At 39.4% G+C, this 15,455-nt stretch overlaps 2 protein-coding genes across 2 annotated transcripts; one reads left to right on the forward strand and one right to left on the reverse strand.

Annotated features, from left to right (window-relative positions):
• Window positions 1-299: 299 nt before the first annotated feature.
• LOC112466878 lies at window positions 300-1,535 on the forward strand. Its single transcript, XM_025035220.1, has one exon. The coding sequence runs from the start codon at window positions 300-302 to the stop codon at window positions 1,533-1,535; it is 1,236 nt and encodes a 411-aa protein (XP_024890988.1).
• Window positions 1,536-4,016: 2,481 nt separating this feature from the next.
• LOC112466880 (cytochrome P450 4C1-like) lies at window positions 4,017-8,932 on the reverse strand. The gene is made up of 3 exons (XM_025035221.1): window positions 8,738-8,932; window positions 4,455-4,634; window positions 4,017-4,369 (listed from the first exon to the last, which is right to left on the reverse strand). Exons 1-3 carry the CDS (start codon window positions 8,913-8,915, stop codon window positions 4,191-4,193), a joined length of 537 nt encoding a protein of 178 aa, XP_024890989.1. The 5' UTR covers window positions 8,916-8,932; the 3' UTR covers window positions 4,017-4,190.
• Between the last annotated feature and the right edge of the window lie 6,523 nt (window positions 8,933-15,455).

Here is a 15,455-nt window from a genome sequence, read left to right on the forward strand (position 1 = left end):
ATGGCGGGTAAAGATTGGTTGACCGCATTTTTGAAAAGACACCCGATTCTGTCATTGAGGAAACCAAAGGCAACAAGCCTCGCGCGCGCAACCAGTTTTAACAGAACGAATGTCCAGGCTTTTTTTCGAATCTTCAAATTGTCCTGAATCGTCACCTTTTACCGCCGCAAAGAATATAGAACATGGACGAAACGGGGGTTACCACGGTTTAGAGACCTGATAGAATAATCGCTCAACGAGGGACCAAACAAATCGGAAGAGTAACTTCCAGTGAACGGGGCACACTAGTTACTTTAGCAATGGCAGTGTCAGCGGAAGGGCGATCCTTGCCACAGTTCTTCATTTTTCTACGCAAGCGTTTCAAGGACTATTTTTTGCGTGATGGACCGACCGGCTCTGCAGGTGCTGCAAATTCTAGTGGGTGGATGAACGCGGAGCATTTCAACCAATTTTTGAATTTTTTCCAACAACACGTTCGTGCCTCCGTCGATGCCCCTGTCTTGCTCGTGCTTGATAATCATGAATCTCATTTTTCCATCACTGGACTCGATTTCTGCAAAGAAAACGGGATAATTGTGCTGTCACTTCCACCTCACTGTTCCCACAAGCTGCAACCATTAGACCGCACTGTCTACGGTCCTTTGAAAAAAGCTATCAATTCTCAGTGTGACAGTTGGATGACAGCAAATCCTGGAAAAACGATGACAATTTATGACATCCTTGGAATAATTCAAAAATCATTGCCACGAGCTGCGACGTATGAAAACATAGTTTCCGGTTTTGAATGCACAGGGATTTCGCCATTCAACAAGAACATTTTTCAAGACGTTGAGTTCCTTCCAAGCAGCGTTACAGATCGGGATAATCCTGTGCTTTCCAGTTCTTTTGCGGCCAATAAAAATGACGAGACTTTGCATTTGCCATCGACATCTGCGGCTTCCGTAACATTGGAAATAACAAATGAACCCATTGCTTCGTCATCTTTTCGTCACAAAGATCAGGAAAATATTGCTGCCATCATGAACACCGAAAGAAGAAACAGGAGCACTTTAACTGAAACCACATATAGCAAGGAACTCAGCTTAACACTCGAAACCATCCAGCCGTTTCCAAAAGCAGCGCCAAGGCAGCAAACACGAAAAGAGCGCAAACGCAGAAAAAGTGCTATTCTTACAAATTCACCGGAGATGACAGAATTAGCAAGAGAACAAGCGGAAGCAAAGCAAAAGAAAGAGAAGACAGCTCTTCCAAAGAAGAAAAACTCCAAAAACACTGCTCCGGAAAATCCAGCTGAAAATCCTACTGTCCCAAAAAAAGAGGACGTCTTAAAAAAAAATGTAGAACAACCATCGACGAGCACCGGAAGTGCATCGAAACCGGTTTTGCGAAAATCAAAGGCAAAAAAGGTCACTGTTTCGTCCGATTCCGATGACGATTTAAAGAACATCTGTTGCGTGTGTTTGGAAAACATTTTATTAGCTTCTAATAACAAACAATGCATCTTATGCAACCGTATAGCTCATGACGAATGTTGACGAATGTGTGCACACATCTGATTGCGAGTTTACGTGTATAAATTGTTTTTCAGACAGTTCAGAAAAAGATAATTAAAAATTTAATCTTTTTTTTCTCATTATTTTAAATAATTGTTTACTTTATTCCGGCTTTTTATTTCTAATACACAATATCTTTTCATTTGATAAACAATGTATTTTTATTTTTAAACAATAAAAAAAATAAGTTCCAGATCAAATTGTGTCAATCAAACAAAGTGTTGAGTTTGCCCCGGCGGGGTGTCGAGTTTGCCCCGTCATTTTTTAATTCGAAAATTTGTCTTCGCGTCACTTTTCCTTTCCTGGCGGCAAAACAAAGCGACGTACAGCAAAACTTCCTGAATCAATTTTGTACCTGAAGAAACACTCTTTAAATATATATCATTGAATTTGCCTAAAAATTTTAATTAAATATTAAAAATTGCCTTTGAAAAAATAGTGTCGGCTTAGCCCCGGTCTCCCCTACCCTTGATAAAAATTCGGTCCACTAACAAATGAGTAATTCGCGGACAGACGGACGGACGGACAGACAAACAGTCGGGTTTTATATAATAGTATGATATTTATTTATTTACTTATTTATAAATATAAAAATTAAAATTTGTAAATATAAACGCAAATGTAACGTATAGCGTATCGTCGATTTGCCAACTCGAGACTCGGCATTCAGCGAGACGCAAGGAGCGATACCCGAAATGCGTGGCATCGTGGCATAGCCGGCGCGTGCTAAGCAGCTACGTCACAGCTCAAGAGAAAAGGAGACAGCAGATCGTATGTCTGTCCTTTTCTCCCCGCTCGAAGCTTGCCGAGTGCCGAGTCAGCCGACTGGCATATCTTCTCCATCTGAGTAGTTCGGACACGAACCATAGCTCGGACACAAATTATGTGTGTATTGTTAGTGCTGGTCTACAACCTTGCTTTAAGGGTATTTAAGCTCTATCCTTTATTTTATAAATGTACATATAGTCCGGAAACATTCCTTCGTTAAATTACCGCAGGCCTTCAACCGATCTGTCTCTCTATATAATTGGCACGCACCTCTGCTTCTCTCTCTCCGAATTACTTTTCCTACTTTTCGCTCGGCGACTCGATTCTATCTTGGCTAATTATTGGTTAATATACGTCAACGTTTTACGCCTTACGTCTTATATTGTGGATTACCGTCTTTAAGGTTTATTTAAGAGCTTAGGGCTTAGAGCTTAGAGCTTACGGCTTAGAGATAAAATATTTTCTTAAAGCGAGGTTGTAGACCGACACTTACCGAGCGTAACAACGTATAAGTTGACGTTTACTTTCTCAGGCAGCGCGCGGCGCGTCAGTATACGTCCGCTGGAACAGAATGATCCGGGTGGCCGCTCTCAGGTTTCTCTTTTGGACAAAATCAAAAGAGCGGAAAATTTGCATCTCAAAATTTGCGGAAGTTATAGCTATCACAGACATTTCTCAAAAAATAATGGATCTTTGATCGTGTATAAACCTCGGTCTAATCAACCAAATCTTAAAGAATTATATATGAAATAGGGTAGAAAAGACCGAAGAAGATAATGGAATTAGAAATAGCCCGATATCTCAAAATTTGCGGAAGTTAGAGCATTGATACCCACTTACAAGGTGTACACACACACACACACACACACACACACACACACACACACACACACAGACATTTTTTTAAAAAGTGTATTTTTTGACGTTTTAGAACATTCTAAACACATTAACAGCGACAACTCCAAAAAAATTTTTTTCATGAAAAAAGGAGATAAGTATGCAAAAGATACTTCAAAGAGAATAAGAAATAGAAAATTAAATAAAATTTTTGTTAAGTGTGGCATATTCCTCCTCAGTTACTCTAACTATATTTTTGATGTGTTATATACTGCAATCGATTAATTGTGTAGTTAAGAAAAATAACATAGTTAAAAAATATTGGCGAATAGAATTTTATTCAATGAACTAAAATAGACCTCACTTACTCTATAGAAAAATTCCGCATATTTCCAATATAATATATATAATATCTAAATACACAATACATATTTCATAGTGTGCATATTTTGCATATTTAATATATTCAACATAATATACATAACAGTTCTTTCTATAATGATTCTTTTCTTAAATGTTATTCTTTTATGCTCTACAAGTTGTATGTACATATTTTAAATAGTTGCGTGCATTTTAAAGATTAAAACAAATCGAATATATATATATATATATATATATATATATATATGTTATAGATAATATAGATTATTCATAATACGCAAAACATATCTTTATCTTTATTTTCAGGAATTTAAAATCTTCTTTGCCTCTAAGAAGATTGCCCACAACATCGCCTGCGCATAAGCATATCGTACACAATGTGATATTGCACGTATATAAGTTGTATACATGACTATATTTTACATACAAATACACACACCACTATACTGTACATATAAAATAGTAAAATCGTAGGAATTTCGTATATATTTTATATTTATTGTACTTTATTTATATTTTAATTTTATAACTATATAATAATGACACGTGTATAAAGTGTTAACAGTACGACGCTATTGGCAATCAAATTGTAGGCAAATAGAGCCTTTCTTTTAATTGCCTTCTACGATGTTCATTAAATCGCTATTTGCTTCAAAGGGTTGAGTTCCCTTTACAGACAGGAATAAATCTTACACGAAGTGGATGAGCAGGGCGAAGTATCAAATCAACCTGCATCCGAAGATTCTTTAAATAATCAATAGGCTCCAAGTAGAAATTGTGTACCAGAGGAGCTATCATCGCCTTCAATTCCAGCATAGCAAATCGTTGGCCTATAATTGGGTCCGTAAAAAAAATCAGTTTATGTAACAAGGTATTATACATATATTTATCAGGATATAAAAAATTATAGCTTACCGATGCAGTTACGTGGTCCAGCACTGAACGGTAAATACGAATAAGGATGACGATTTCGGATCTTCTCAGGCAAGAATCTATCGGGATCAAATATTTCTGGATTTGGCCAAAAATTTGGATCTCTGTGGACCGCGTAAATATTAAGAGACACGAATGTTCCAGCCGGTACTAAATATGACTCTGAAAAGAGTGAAATGTTTATTATACAATAAGATTTACAAATAATATTTGAAAACCTTATTAAAATTTAAAATAAATGTACATCTAATATAAATAGAAATAAATGCCTATAGTTTGCATAATAAAAAATAGAATGTAGGGGAGATCGGGGCGGAGTCGTCACCGAGGTGGAATCGTTACTACAATACTACAATATCTGAAAATCTGTATGTTGTGTGAACTCGCCATTAATATTGTAAACACTACTTATGGTGTCCATCCCATACAGCACAGATTCTTGCAGAAAGCTTTCAGAAAGGTTTCAAAAACATTTCAACCTTTCACATTTCATGTGCAACATCTCTGAAAGAATTCTGTAATATGTCATATAAAATGTTGCAATAAAAATGTTTTTTAAACCTTTCACATGAAGATAATTTTTCAAAACTTTTAGTTGAGTTATCTCTGAATCGTTTTACATGAAATAATTTTATAAATCTTTCAGTTGAGCTGTTTCTGAAACCTTTTTCACGCAATACATTTGAAAACTTTCAATTAAGTTAGTTCTGAATCGTTTTATATGAAATGATTTTGTAAACCTTTCACTTGAGCTGTTTTTAAAACCTTTCTCACGCAATAAATTTGAAAACTTTCAGTTAATTTATTTCTGAATTGTTTCATATGAAATGATTTTGTAAACCTTTCAGTTGAGCTGTTTCTGAAACCTTTCTCACGCAATGAAAATTTTTAATTAAGTTATTTCGGAAACATTTTATAAAATATAATTTTGCAAACCTTTCAGTTGAGTTTTCGATAAAACTTTATACACATCTAGGAGAAGTAAATATAGACGAATTTAGAAATTTTTAATTGCAGCCCTAAAAACCACACCCATCATATGTAGGGCTTTTTGCTTTTCTCAGATATAAATTATTAATATTATATTATGTAATGATATACAAATCTTTTATATTAACCCGTTGTGGTCACACCTCCTAAAAATAACGTAATGGTTACACGGGGTCCAATGGACCCCACAACAGTTGCCATTTGCGTTCTTTTTGATGTATCCACTCAAACCTTGAACTGGAATTTAGTTTATGACTTCCTCTTTATAATCCAATAATTTTAAATTTGGTTCTTTAAGTTTTCTTGACACAATTGTGATCCGCGAAAATAATTTGTTACTTACTGATTGGTACAGAAAACCCACTTTCTCAGGACGTTATATTAATTATTTTTCGAACCATCCTTTTAAATACAAAATTAATATTATACGGAATCTTGTTGATAGAGCTATCCTTTTATCTGACACGCGTTTCCACAAGAATAACTTAAGCGAAATAAAAAAGATTCTTTCAAACAATTGTTATCCGAACAAAGTTATCAACAGATACATCAATATCAGACTTAATGAGCTGCGGACGCGTCACAACAATTCTAATAATTCCAACAGCGATAGCGTGGCTCGGGATCCTCGAAAATTTATAACCATTCCTTATGTTAAAGGCTTAAGCCACAACGTCGGCCGCACAATGCGCGATGCGGAATTTAAAGTGCTGCTCACTATTCCGAAGAAATTAGACTGCATCATAAAAAAGGGGAAAGACAAGTTACCGAATCTTAAACAAACTGAGTTAGTTTACAGGATTGATTGCGCTAATTGTAACGCTGCATACATCGGTCAAACAAAAAGACACTTAGAGACGCGTATTAAGGAACATGCTTGCGACATTAGGAAAAATAGCGATAATCATTCTGTCGTGAGTAAGCACCGTCTCACTCACAAACATGATTTCAATTGGCAACAACCAAAAATTTTATACAAGGAAAGACAGTTCAAGAAGCGTGAAATCTCTGAGATGTTTTTTATTAAGAAATGTGACAGCGCAATCAATCTACAAAAAGACACCGAAAATTTACCAGCGAATTACAACCGAGTTATTGACGCAACTTAGGTTTGCCGGTTTGTTTTGTCCGTGAGCACAGTTAGTTATTCGCCTTTTATGTGTCTCTCAGTACGACTTTGACTGTGGAGAGGTATGGATGTGCTCTCTGACATGACTTGCCTTTTTCTTTCCCTCTACAATCTGTCCTTTGACACGCACAACGTATGTATCTTTTACACTCTTTTAATTTAACCTATTTAATTTACACGTATTTAATTCAATTCTTTTATTTTATTTCTATGTTATAGACTTGGTAACTTTTCATGTTTTTATCTTTTTGACTACCTAATTTGACTACTTTTTGACCTTTTAACTTAACTTATTTTATTTACACTTATTTAATTCAAATTCTTTTATCTTATTTTTACTTTATGGTATAGATTTTCACTTTATGTTATAGACTTGGTAACTTGTCATGATTTTATCTTATTGACTACTGCGTTTTTGCGATTCTAGATTTGCGATTGCATGATATGGTTTGGGCACTAATGTCAGCGAATTAAAAAATGTTGTGTGCGTGGTTCTAATTCACTTGATAAGGACCAGAATGTGGTCGAAACGTTGTGAAGAATAAAATTGTTTTTGGCCAGTTCGGTCGAGAAAAACGACTTTTATTTTGAATTTTAAAAAAATTTTTATGTTGAAAAAACGCGAGAAAATTTTTTTTTTTGAGAAATTTGACTTTTTTACAAAAATATTCATCAAAATTTTTTTAAATAGAGCAAAAAAACTTCCTGTGTTTTACTCTCAAAATAGTATACTTTTAAGGAAAAAAAAAGCCTGGGGTTCACTGGACCCCATATGACTACAACGGGTTAATATTTATAATATATCAATTGTTGTTGCGTTGTTTTTAATATTTGCTAGTTAATAAATAATTTCAAATTTTTGAACACTAAAGATGCTTATATACGATACGAACATAAACTAGAAGGAATTAAGCATTAGAACCAGAGGATTGTCACTAGCCCGTTCGATCATGGAAGTCAAGCAACTTTGAGTGCAGTTACTATTTGGATGGGTGACCGCCCGAATAAAAAAAATACGGCAATATATTTCGGAAACCTTTCAACACACTTTCTCAGAAAGGTTTTCAAGTGCGAGAATCGCGGACATTTTGCTATTCCAGAACTGTCTCAGAGATGTTGCAGAAACATTTTGCAATATTTATGACATGTTTCAACTCCATCATATGAAACATTTTTTAAATATCTCTGAAAGGTTTCAGATATATTTTGGTAACCTTTCAGCACGGTTTCAGAAAGGTTTTAAGTGCAAGAATTGCGGACATTTTGCTATTTCAGAGATGTCTCAGAGCTGATGCAGAAACATTTTGAAATATTTATGAGATGTTTCAACCTATCGAATGAAACATTCCTTAGATATTTCTGAAAGGTTTTTGTGCTGTATATATCATGGAGGCTTCGGGCGAAAATCAAAGTCAAAAAAGCAGCAGTGGTCGGATTCCGGCGAGGACTTGGATAATATGTGCTGCGAGTGCTCAGAGATGACAGAATAGAGCTGACGAGAAACGTGCGAGCGTAGGGCACATAAGTGTGTGCTTTTCTTGTAATTATTTTCCGCCATCGTGTTTTTAATTAATGTTTCCATTTTTCTATTAAAAAATAATAAAATGTATTATATTATTTTTCATGATCGGAATCATGTATTTTTATTTAAAATTCAGTCCCAGAATGGGGTGACGACTCCGCCCCGGCAATTTTGACATTTCAATTTTTGCACTTTTGTCGTTTTTACTTTATACTTGTTGAACAAAGCGACGTAAACCAAAAATGCTTTTATAAATTTTGTAGCCAAGGGTTCTCTTTACAACGGTATACCACATTTCACTAAAATTATTTGTTAAAAATCGGCACCAAAAAAATTGTGACGACTTCGCCTCGGTCTCCCCTATTTAAATTTTATTAAGTGTCATTTGCTTAACATTATTGTCGGAAAATATTATATATGTTGTATTATGTGTAGTATGTATAAAACTTTTTTTAAATATTATATAAATAAACTTATCAATAAAACTTATATGAGTTTTTAAATCTTTGCAATATATAAAAATATTGCATTTATGCGTATTTTTAGCTTATACATTTAATGAAAATGTTGCGCAATATATTATATTAAAAAATGTAAACAATAAGAAATTGGTTAGATACATACGTAATTTTACGTCTTCCGCAGGATATCGTGATATTAGAAATACGCTAGGATATAAGCGTAACGCTTCCTTTATACATCTATCCAAATATGGTAGGTCTTGTAATAATTTCATAGTATACCTCTCATCATTCTCTTGCAAAGCAATATCGACTTCGTTCCTGACACGATCCTGTATCATTATCGTTAATTAAAAAGCGATTCTTGTCATATATGGTAATGTTTTTATGTAGAAACGAATATTTTCCCAAAAGTTCCAAGAATATTTATTTCACAAATGTCTCCTTTAATTTGTTTAAAAATGTGTATTGTCACGTCTTTTTACTCGGTAATCACGCCCGAGACGCAAGACAGATCAAAAGGGGGGGGGGGGAGTGAGAAGAGAAGGATGACGGGCCTCTCCCACTGGTCTCTCGCACAGTCCGACAATTATACTCAAAATCAAAGTTGGGCGTAAACTCGCGTCCACGAATTTATACCAAAATCGCGAAAACCCGAAGATAAACACGATAGCGTAATTAGTCAGACGTGCGAGAGATCGGCCAGCTCGACCTAACAGCGATGGGCGGGGTTGATAAAGGGGCAGCGCAAAATTTCGGCGGGATGACGATTAAAAAACACTCAGATATTTAATAATAATCAGTAACAATGTTTATTATAACTTGGCAATACTGTAAAATCGCAGGTCAAGAAAACTGAATCGAATGACAGAATAGCGGAAATCAGACATGAATCGGAGTAGAATAATTAAATAGCGGAAATTAAATAACAATCGGAACTGAATATTGAATACTAGAGTTGATAAAATTACAGTATTGAATTAATGTGCAGTTGGAAATGAGGATTAACAGAACTTTAGATGAAATCCGTTAATTACGAAGTCTCTAATGACGTATTACAGGAAAGTGACGCAAAATAATAGTAGTCAATAGCATTAAACAAAATTTAGCAGGACAAGTAAGAGAACTGAAAGTGAAATACAATCGAATAGGAAATCAGTACTGCGCCACGCTCAGCGCGCAGAGTTCTATCGCCAAGATATAATACGCTCGCGGAAGGCGCAAGACTCTAAACACAACGCAAAATATAGTACGACTATTAACACAAAGGTATGACACGCGCGAGAACACTTCGGATGACGCAAAATATAGTACGCAAGGATACTTAATATACCGCGGAATATCGCACACGATTACACCAAGTACAACGCAAAATAGAACGCAAAATAATACAATATGCAAAATCGGGAACGCGAACGCGAAACCAAACGCGAGTAGGTACACCGCACGACTCTAATGGCGGATATAAGATTTCCGTACTTCGGCCGCTGCCGAAGACTCGTCTGTGTCCACTCACGGTCGCGATCTCCAAAAGCCTGCGGTAATCGATGATCCCTTTAGCCGACGAAACTATCCCGGGGCCTCTTGCCTAATACCGACCGCCAACGCTAACATAAAAAATTACGCCCTTTCGGCGATGTTCACTAATAAACCGCGGGTCGGCACCAGAGCGGGAACGTGACCTGGAGGGCTAGTTCGTGGCTTTACAAAGAGTTCAAGGCAATCTCACCGGTGTACAGACTTTTCTCTTGCGCCGCTGCTCTCAATTCTCGAAGCTCAGGCCGGGACTTCGTCAATCTTATACGGTAGCCAAAGGTGCGCGGAAACAACGCGATTTTTCACGCCGGAGGATGACCAGGAAGAAATCGAGCGGAATTCGCTCGATGACGCGCCCCACTCAGGGAGTTGCGCGGCCCTTCTGCGCGATAACGCGAGCAATTAGGGACAGACTCGCGAGCTTGCGACAAGATCCTCGCGCAGTCTGCCCCTGACCGTCGGCAGCAGATCCTGCGGGGGCGTCTGGCGACCCCTTGCTCTCGCAGCGGCCTCCCGGAATTCTTCTTAGCAGTCTGAACTTGCTAGTTCTCCGAGAGTCCTCTTCGGTAACCCTAGGGTGGTGGCCAGCCACCCCGGGTCCAGTCATTGCAGTGGAGGTCGGCCGGGGAACTTGTTCATTCTCGGCGCCGAGGGCCCTGCCACAATATATTTCGCCAAACGCCGAATCACGCGCAACGCGCGTGCTTTCTGCGCCTTTCTCGTCTCGCCGCCCGCGAGACGCCGCCAATAATCGCCTTTGTCTCCGGCCCTCTCCTCAGGTCTCGAATCCCTGGATTCCGATGAAGACGTCTGTTCCAGATTCCGTTCACGTTGCGCCGTCCAATCAGATGGCAGCATCGATCGGATATCGACGGGCCGGATCGACGCGGCAATTTGCGCAAGCACGGGCGCGCTCATCGCCGACTTCCTCCTCGCGACACACAGAGTCGTACAAATGGCCGCGCTGTGATCAGACGTACGACGTGTGCTGTGCTTTTCTCGAGGAATACTCGAATTGAACTGCCTATCGCAGTAATTGAAGCTGCTGAGAGACTAAGCTAACGTGTGACAAGATCGCTCAGCCAGCTCTGGTACACCAACACGACGACTCAGGCTCACATGTGCGCGAGTGCCGACCGCCACGTGTCTCACCGGCTCACGGGCTAAGCATCACGAGGAAGGCAATTAATATAATTGTTTCGCCTACTCACGGACATTAAATACTTCTCATTAATACGCCGCTCATCGTTTCTCAGGTCAGATTGTATATTTTTTGACGGATTAAAGACGGCACAGACTGTGGTCTGAGTTACACATAAATTAAAGAGTAATTAGTGAACACCTTCCACGCGCGTCCTTCTCATCCCGCTTCCATCGCCGGGAAAATCAGCGATTTCGCGAACAATGTCCCTGTATGTTTGTTTCGGTGAGGTGCCAATAATCGTACAAAATAAAAGAAAGGGATTAGTAATAGAAAACGCAAATATTATTAGGCCCCTAGAGATTTCGATTTTGCTCTATTGGATCGTCCTCGGGCGCGAACCCGCGCCTTGTGATGGCGGCGGGGACGCTGCCACGATGCAGCAGAACTGCAACGTTACAGTATATAAAATACATTTAAAACATAAAAGAATATCTGAAATATGTGAAACAGCGTGTCATGTACCCCCCCACACAGAACAAAAAGCTCTAATAGACGTCCACTAGACGTCCATCATGGAGATTAAAAACCTCCATTAGACATCCATGTAACTTCCCACAGACGTCTACTACACATCCATAGTTCCGCATTTCACACCTCCATTCAACCTCCATTAGACGTATCTTGATAGATCTCTTTTAGACATTGTATAGATTAACCATAAATGTTTAATGGAGCTTTGGTGGATAAATAAAATATGTTAACTAAACGTTTTATAGATTCTTTATGGATATACGTCTTGTTTATAAAGCTTACAACAAATTAGATAATTATATTTATAAGTTGTATCCAACAAATTATCAAAAATTGCTTCGCAGACCCCTACTGCTATATCTGAGGTATCACTTTAGATGATCTGCAGCAAAGAATTATCGCAGTCAGGCCTCTCACAGGCTCGCCTCTTATACTAGCGCATGATGTTTTTTTATTACGAGAAAATACTGGCGCATGGTAGCCGCGTCGCGGCAGTGCGCGTTACTAACGCTCGCGGTCGCGTCATTCGATATCCACCAAAACTCCATTAAACGTCTAGTTAACGTTTATAAATTATCCATCAGAGCTCCATTAAACATCTATGGTTAATTTATGCCCACACAGCACACTGTATCCTGAGGATATCCCAAATTGTCCCAGATTTCCAAATACAATCCCACGGATATCGCAGCAGGTTTTGCCCGAGATAACATCCTTTCATGGTGTCCCATGAGCGTCGAGTTGGGCGCCTTAACTCTGCGTTTGGTTCATCCCACAACGCCAGTTCTGGTTACCAAAAATGGCCCACTTGGCACTCTGATCTGTTAAAAGATGCTCGTGGCTTCATAGTTCAAGAAAGCCAGAGATCTCACCCATTTAAAGGTTGAGAATAGGTTGAGGTCGTTTCGGCCCCAAGGCCTCTAATCATTCGTTTTACCAGATGAGACTCGCGCGCGTTCCGTGCGGAACGGCCGAGTGCCAGCTATCCTGAGGGAAACTTCGGAGGAAACCAGCTATTAGATGGTTCGATTAGTCTTTCGCCCCTATACCCAGTTCCGACGATCGATTTGCACGTCAGAATCGCTACGTTGTAACTTACTGGAAGACTCGTTCTCGGCGGGGCCCCTTAGTGGATTTCAATCCAGATTTCTCGACAAGATAGAGCGCAAGGTAACAATGGGCGCTCATTCTCCAGGTAATAGATATTGTCAGCTTTTCCAAGGTAACTAACTGACAGCGCGAACCGGGGCCAGCGCCTCGAACGAATCCTCCTTACCGCGGGGACGCCAGAGTGGTGACCTTACAAAACGATGTCCCACGGAGAGCTTCCGGATCGGTCGTCGAAGGGTGTTCACCTGGCTCGGTCCAGTACGACAGTGAGGAGACAATGGCCCGCCGGGATCGTGCCGGTTCCCCGCGCCTGCGCAGTGGCGCGTCGCTTGCAGTGTCCGCCGATCCAAGCGCGCTTTCATGCGCTTGGCGCCGCTCCTTTCTGCGGCGCGGCTCGAACTAACTTCGCCTTGGTGCGGCCCCTTTAAATAATCCGGCTATCCGGGCCGCGATTATTTGGCCGGCGTTACGTGGGCCAGGCTGGCCGGGCTATGGCCACATCCACCGGCAGCCCCTCAGGGTGACGGCCACAGAGTCGTTTGTTAGAGCGTCCCCTGGGATCCTTCAATTTCCAACGTCTGCGGTGGCCGAGCTCGGGATCGGATCTCATACGGCGGCCCTTGACGTTGCGCTTGCGGGGAGGTCCGAGCGCCACCCGACTGACAGCCACGTCCCTCGGTCGTTTCCTTGGCTGTTTCTTCCGATTCTTCCCTCGTGGCAACCCGAGGCCGTTACATAGTGACCCGGTCACCACCGGCAATCCCCTTAAAATAATCTCAGTAACGCTAATTAATTAATACGAAGCACCTTCGACTTTCCCCTTGGCCGAGCCCGTCCGGGTGGCGGACGCGATTTGAAACGTCACAAAAAGAATATTTATATACACATATATGGGCTATTCCACGCCAATTCGCGAGGGGTCAAACCTCAACTTTTTTATTTTTGATGGCAGTTTTTTAGCAGGTCTTTACGAATACCCATGTAAGAGCGTTTTTATAATAAATGTAGCGTTTCCGAAATAGAGCCTGCGCAAAATAAGGACTGCAAGATCTTCAATGAATTTTTTCGCCTATTAGACAACATCTAAGAAAAAAATTTATTCAACATAAAATACACTATTTTGATCATTAAAATAAAATTACTTAAAATTTTTATATTAATATTGTTAAACAAATAAACTAAAAAAAAAAACAAAAAAAAATTGAATATCTTATAAACCCCATTTTCTATTTTTTTGAAAATAGAGAATATTTTGGGGAGTATTAAAAAAATTTCAAGACTGGTTCGAAGTTGCGCAGAAAATTTGGGAATTTTTTATAAATTTTTTTGTAAGGCAGACAGAGGTACCGTGACTTCGCACGGACTTACGCGGCCTCAAGCAAACTCGAGCTTTAACACACTATAACCAGTAAGTTAACTATAATGTTATTCTGCTTTGTGCCGATCAGTGCTGCGCATCGACATGTTGTTGCGCGCGCCAATCAGAGGATTTTTGTATGTGTAGTAGTCCAAAGTCGGTGTGACGCCACAGTAAATTTTTATACATTTCAGGCATGAAGAATAGAGATAAGAAGGCCGAATTATATGTTCGGACATGCGTCGAAAACCGAGGCCCGGTAATAGTACTTATAGGTACCTATAGGTGGCATAATTGCAATCACAAGATACCCGAGGCTTGAGGAGAGGCAAGCACGGGAGGAGAGATTGCAGACTGGGGACGTTGTACGTGTGAGTGTACCGTGTACGTGTGAGTCCCATGAGATAAAAGCGCAACCTTGCGGAGCATTAGTATACTACTACTTGGGTCGACATTTGGTCGCACGTTTTGACAATTTTTTCATATGCCAGTATATACCAATATATATATACACACACACACATATATATATTATATATATTTAAAAAGACATTTAAGAACTTAGATATTGATATACAGGGTGGAATTAAAATAAGGGGACAAACTTTGCTTCCCACACTAAAACATGAAAAAAGTTTATGTCAACATGCATATATCTGCAAACCCACTGTTACTGAGATACAGCTCAAAATGTTTATAAATGCAATTCAATATTTACAATCGGAGCGATTGCTTGTCGGTCCTTGTCTAACTTACCTTTATTTGATCTGTGACTATTTTTTTGTACAAATACTATGTAATGTATTGTTACATTGATAATTACCCCGACAAATGGATACCCGGAGAAAAAAATTATATATAACATATATAAATGTGGGGGTTGTTGGTTAGGATTAGGTTAAGGTGCGTCGGTTCCCACAAAAACCAGTCATTCAATTAGGTAGAATCTCGCTAGGTTTATTCATGCTCTATGTACAGGTAAATTATTTCGTGGAAGTGTACGGATAGGTGGACGTGTGTGATTTGTGTAGAACGCGGTGTGTTGCGTATTATCCGTCCCGAATAGTTAGATTCGCTGAGGCCGAGCTTGGAGAGGAGTCTTGACGTTCTTGTAGACGAGACCAGTGAGTGCGTCACCACAGAGTGCTCCGGTTGAAGTTAGATGCGTGGTACTCGGGTTGGCCGGTCGGTGAATCTCGAAGA

Source organism: Temnothorax curvispinosus, unplaced genomic scaffold (assembly GCF_003070985.1).
Source record: "Temnothorax curvispinosus isolate PA1 unplaced genomic scaffold, ASM307098v1 QBEX01016637.1, whole genome shotgun sequence".
Taxonomy (NCBI): Eukaryota; Metazoa; Arthropoda; class Insecta; order Hymenoptera; family Formicidae; genus Temnothorax; species Temnothorax curvispinosus.

Excerpts from the sequence above, each read along its gene's own strand:
- LOC112466878 (XM_025035220.1), top strand. The coding sequence starts at position 300 with ATGGCAGTGTCAGCGGAAGGGCGATCCTTGCCACAGTTCTTCATTTTT.
- LOC112466880 (XM_025035221.1), bottom strand. The coding sequence starts at position 8,915 with ATGATACAGGATCGTGTCAGGAACGAAGTCGATATTGCTTTGCAAGAG. Across the intron at positions 4,635-8,737 it reads TGCGGAAGACGTAAAATTAC|AGTCATATTTAGTACCGGCT; the intron begins GTATGTATCTAA and ends CACTCTTTTCAG. Across the intron at positions 4,370-4,454 it reads TGGACCACGTAACTGCATCG|GCCAACGATTTGCTATGCTG; the intron begins GTAAGCTATAAT and ends ACCCAATTATAG.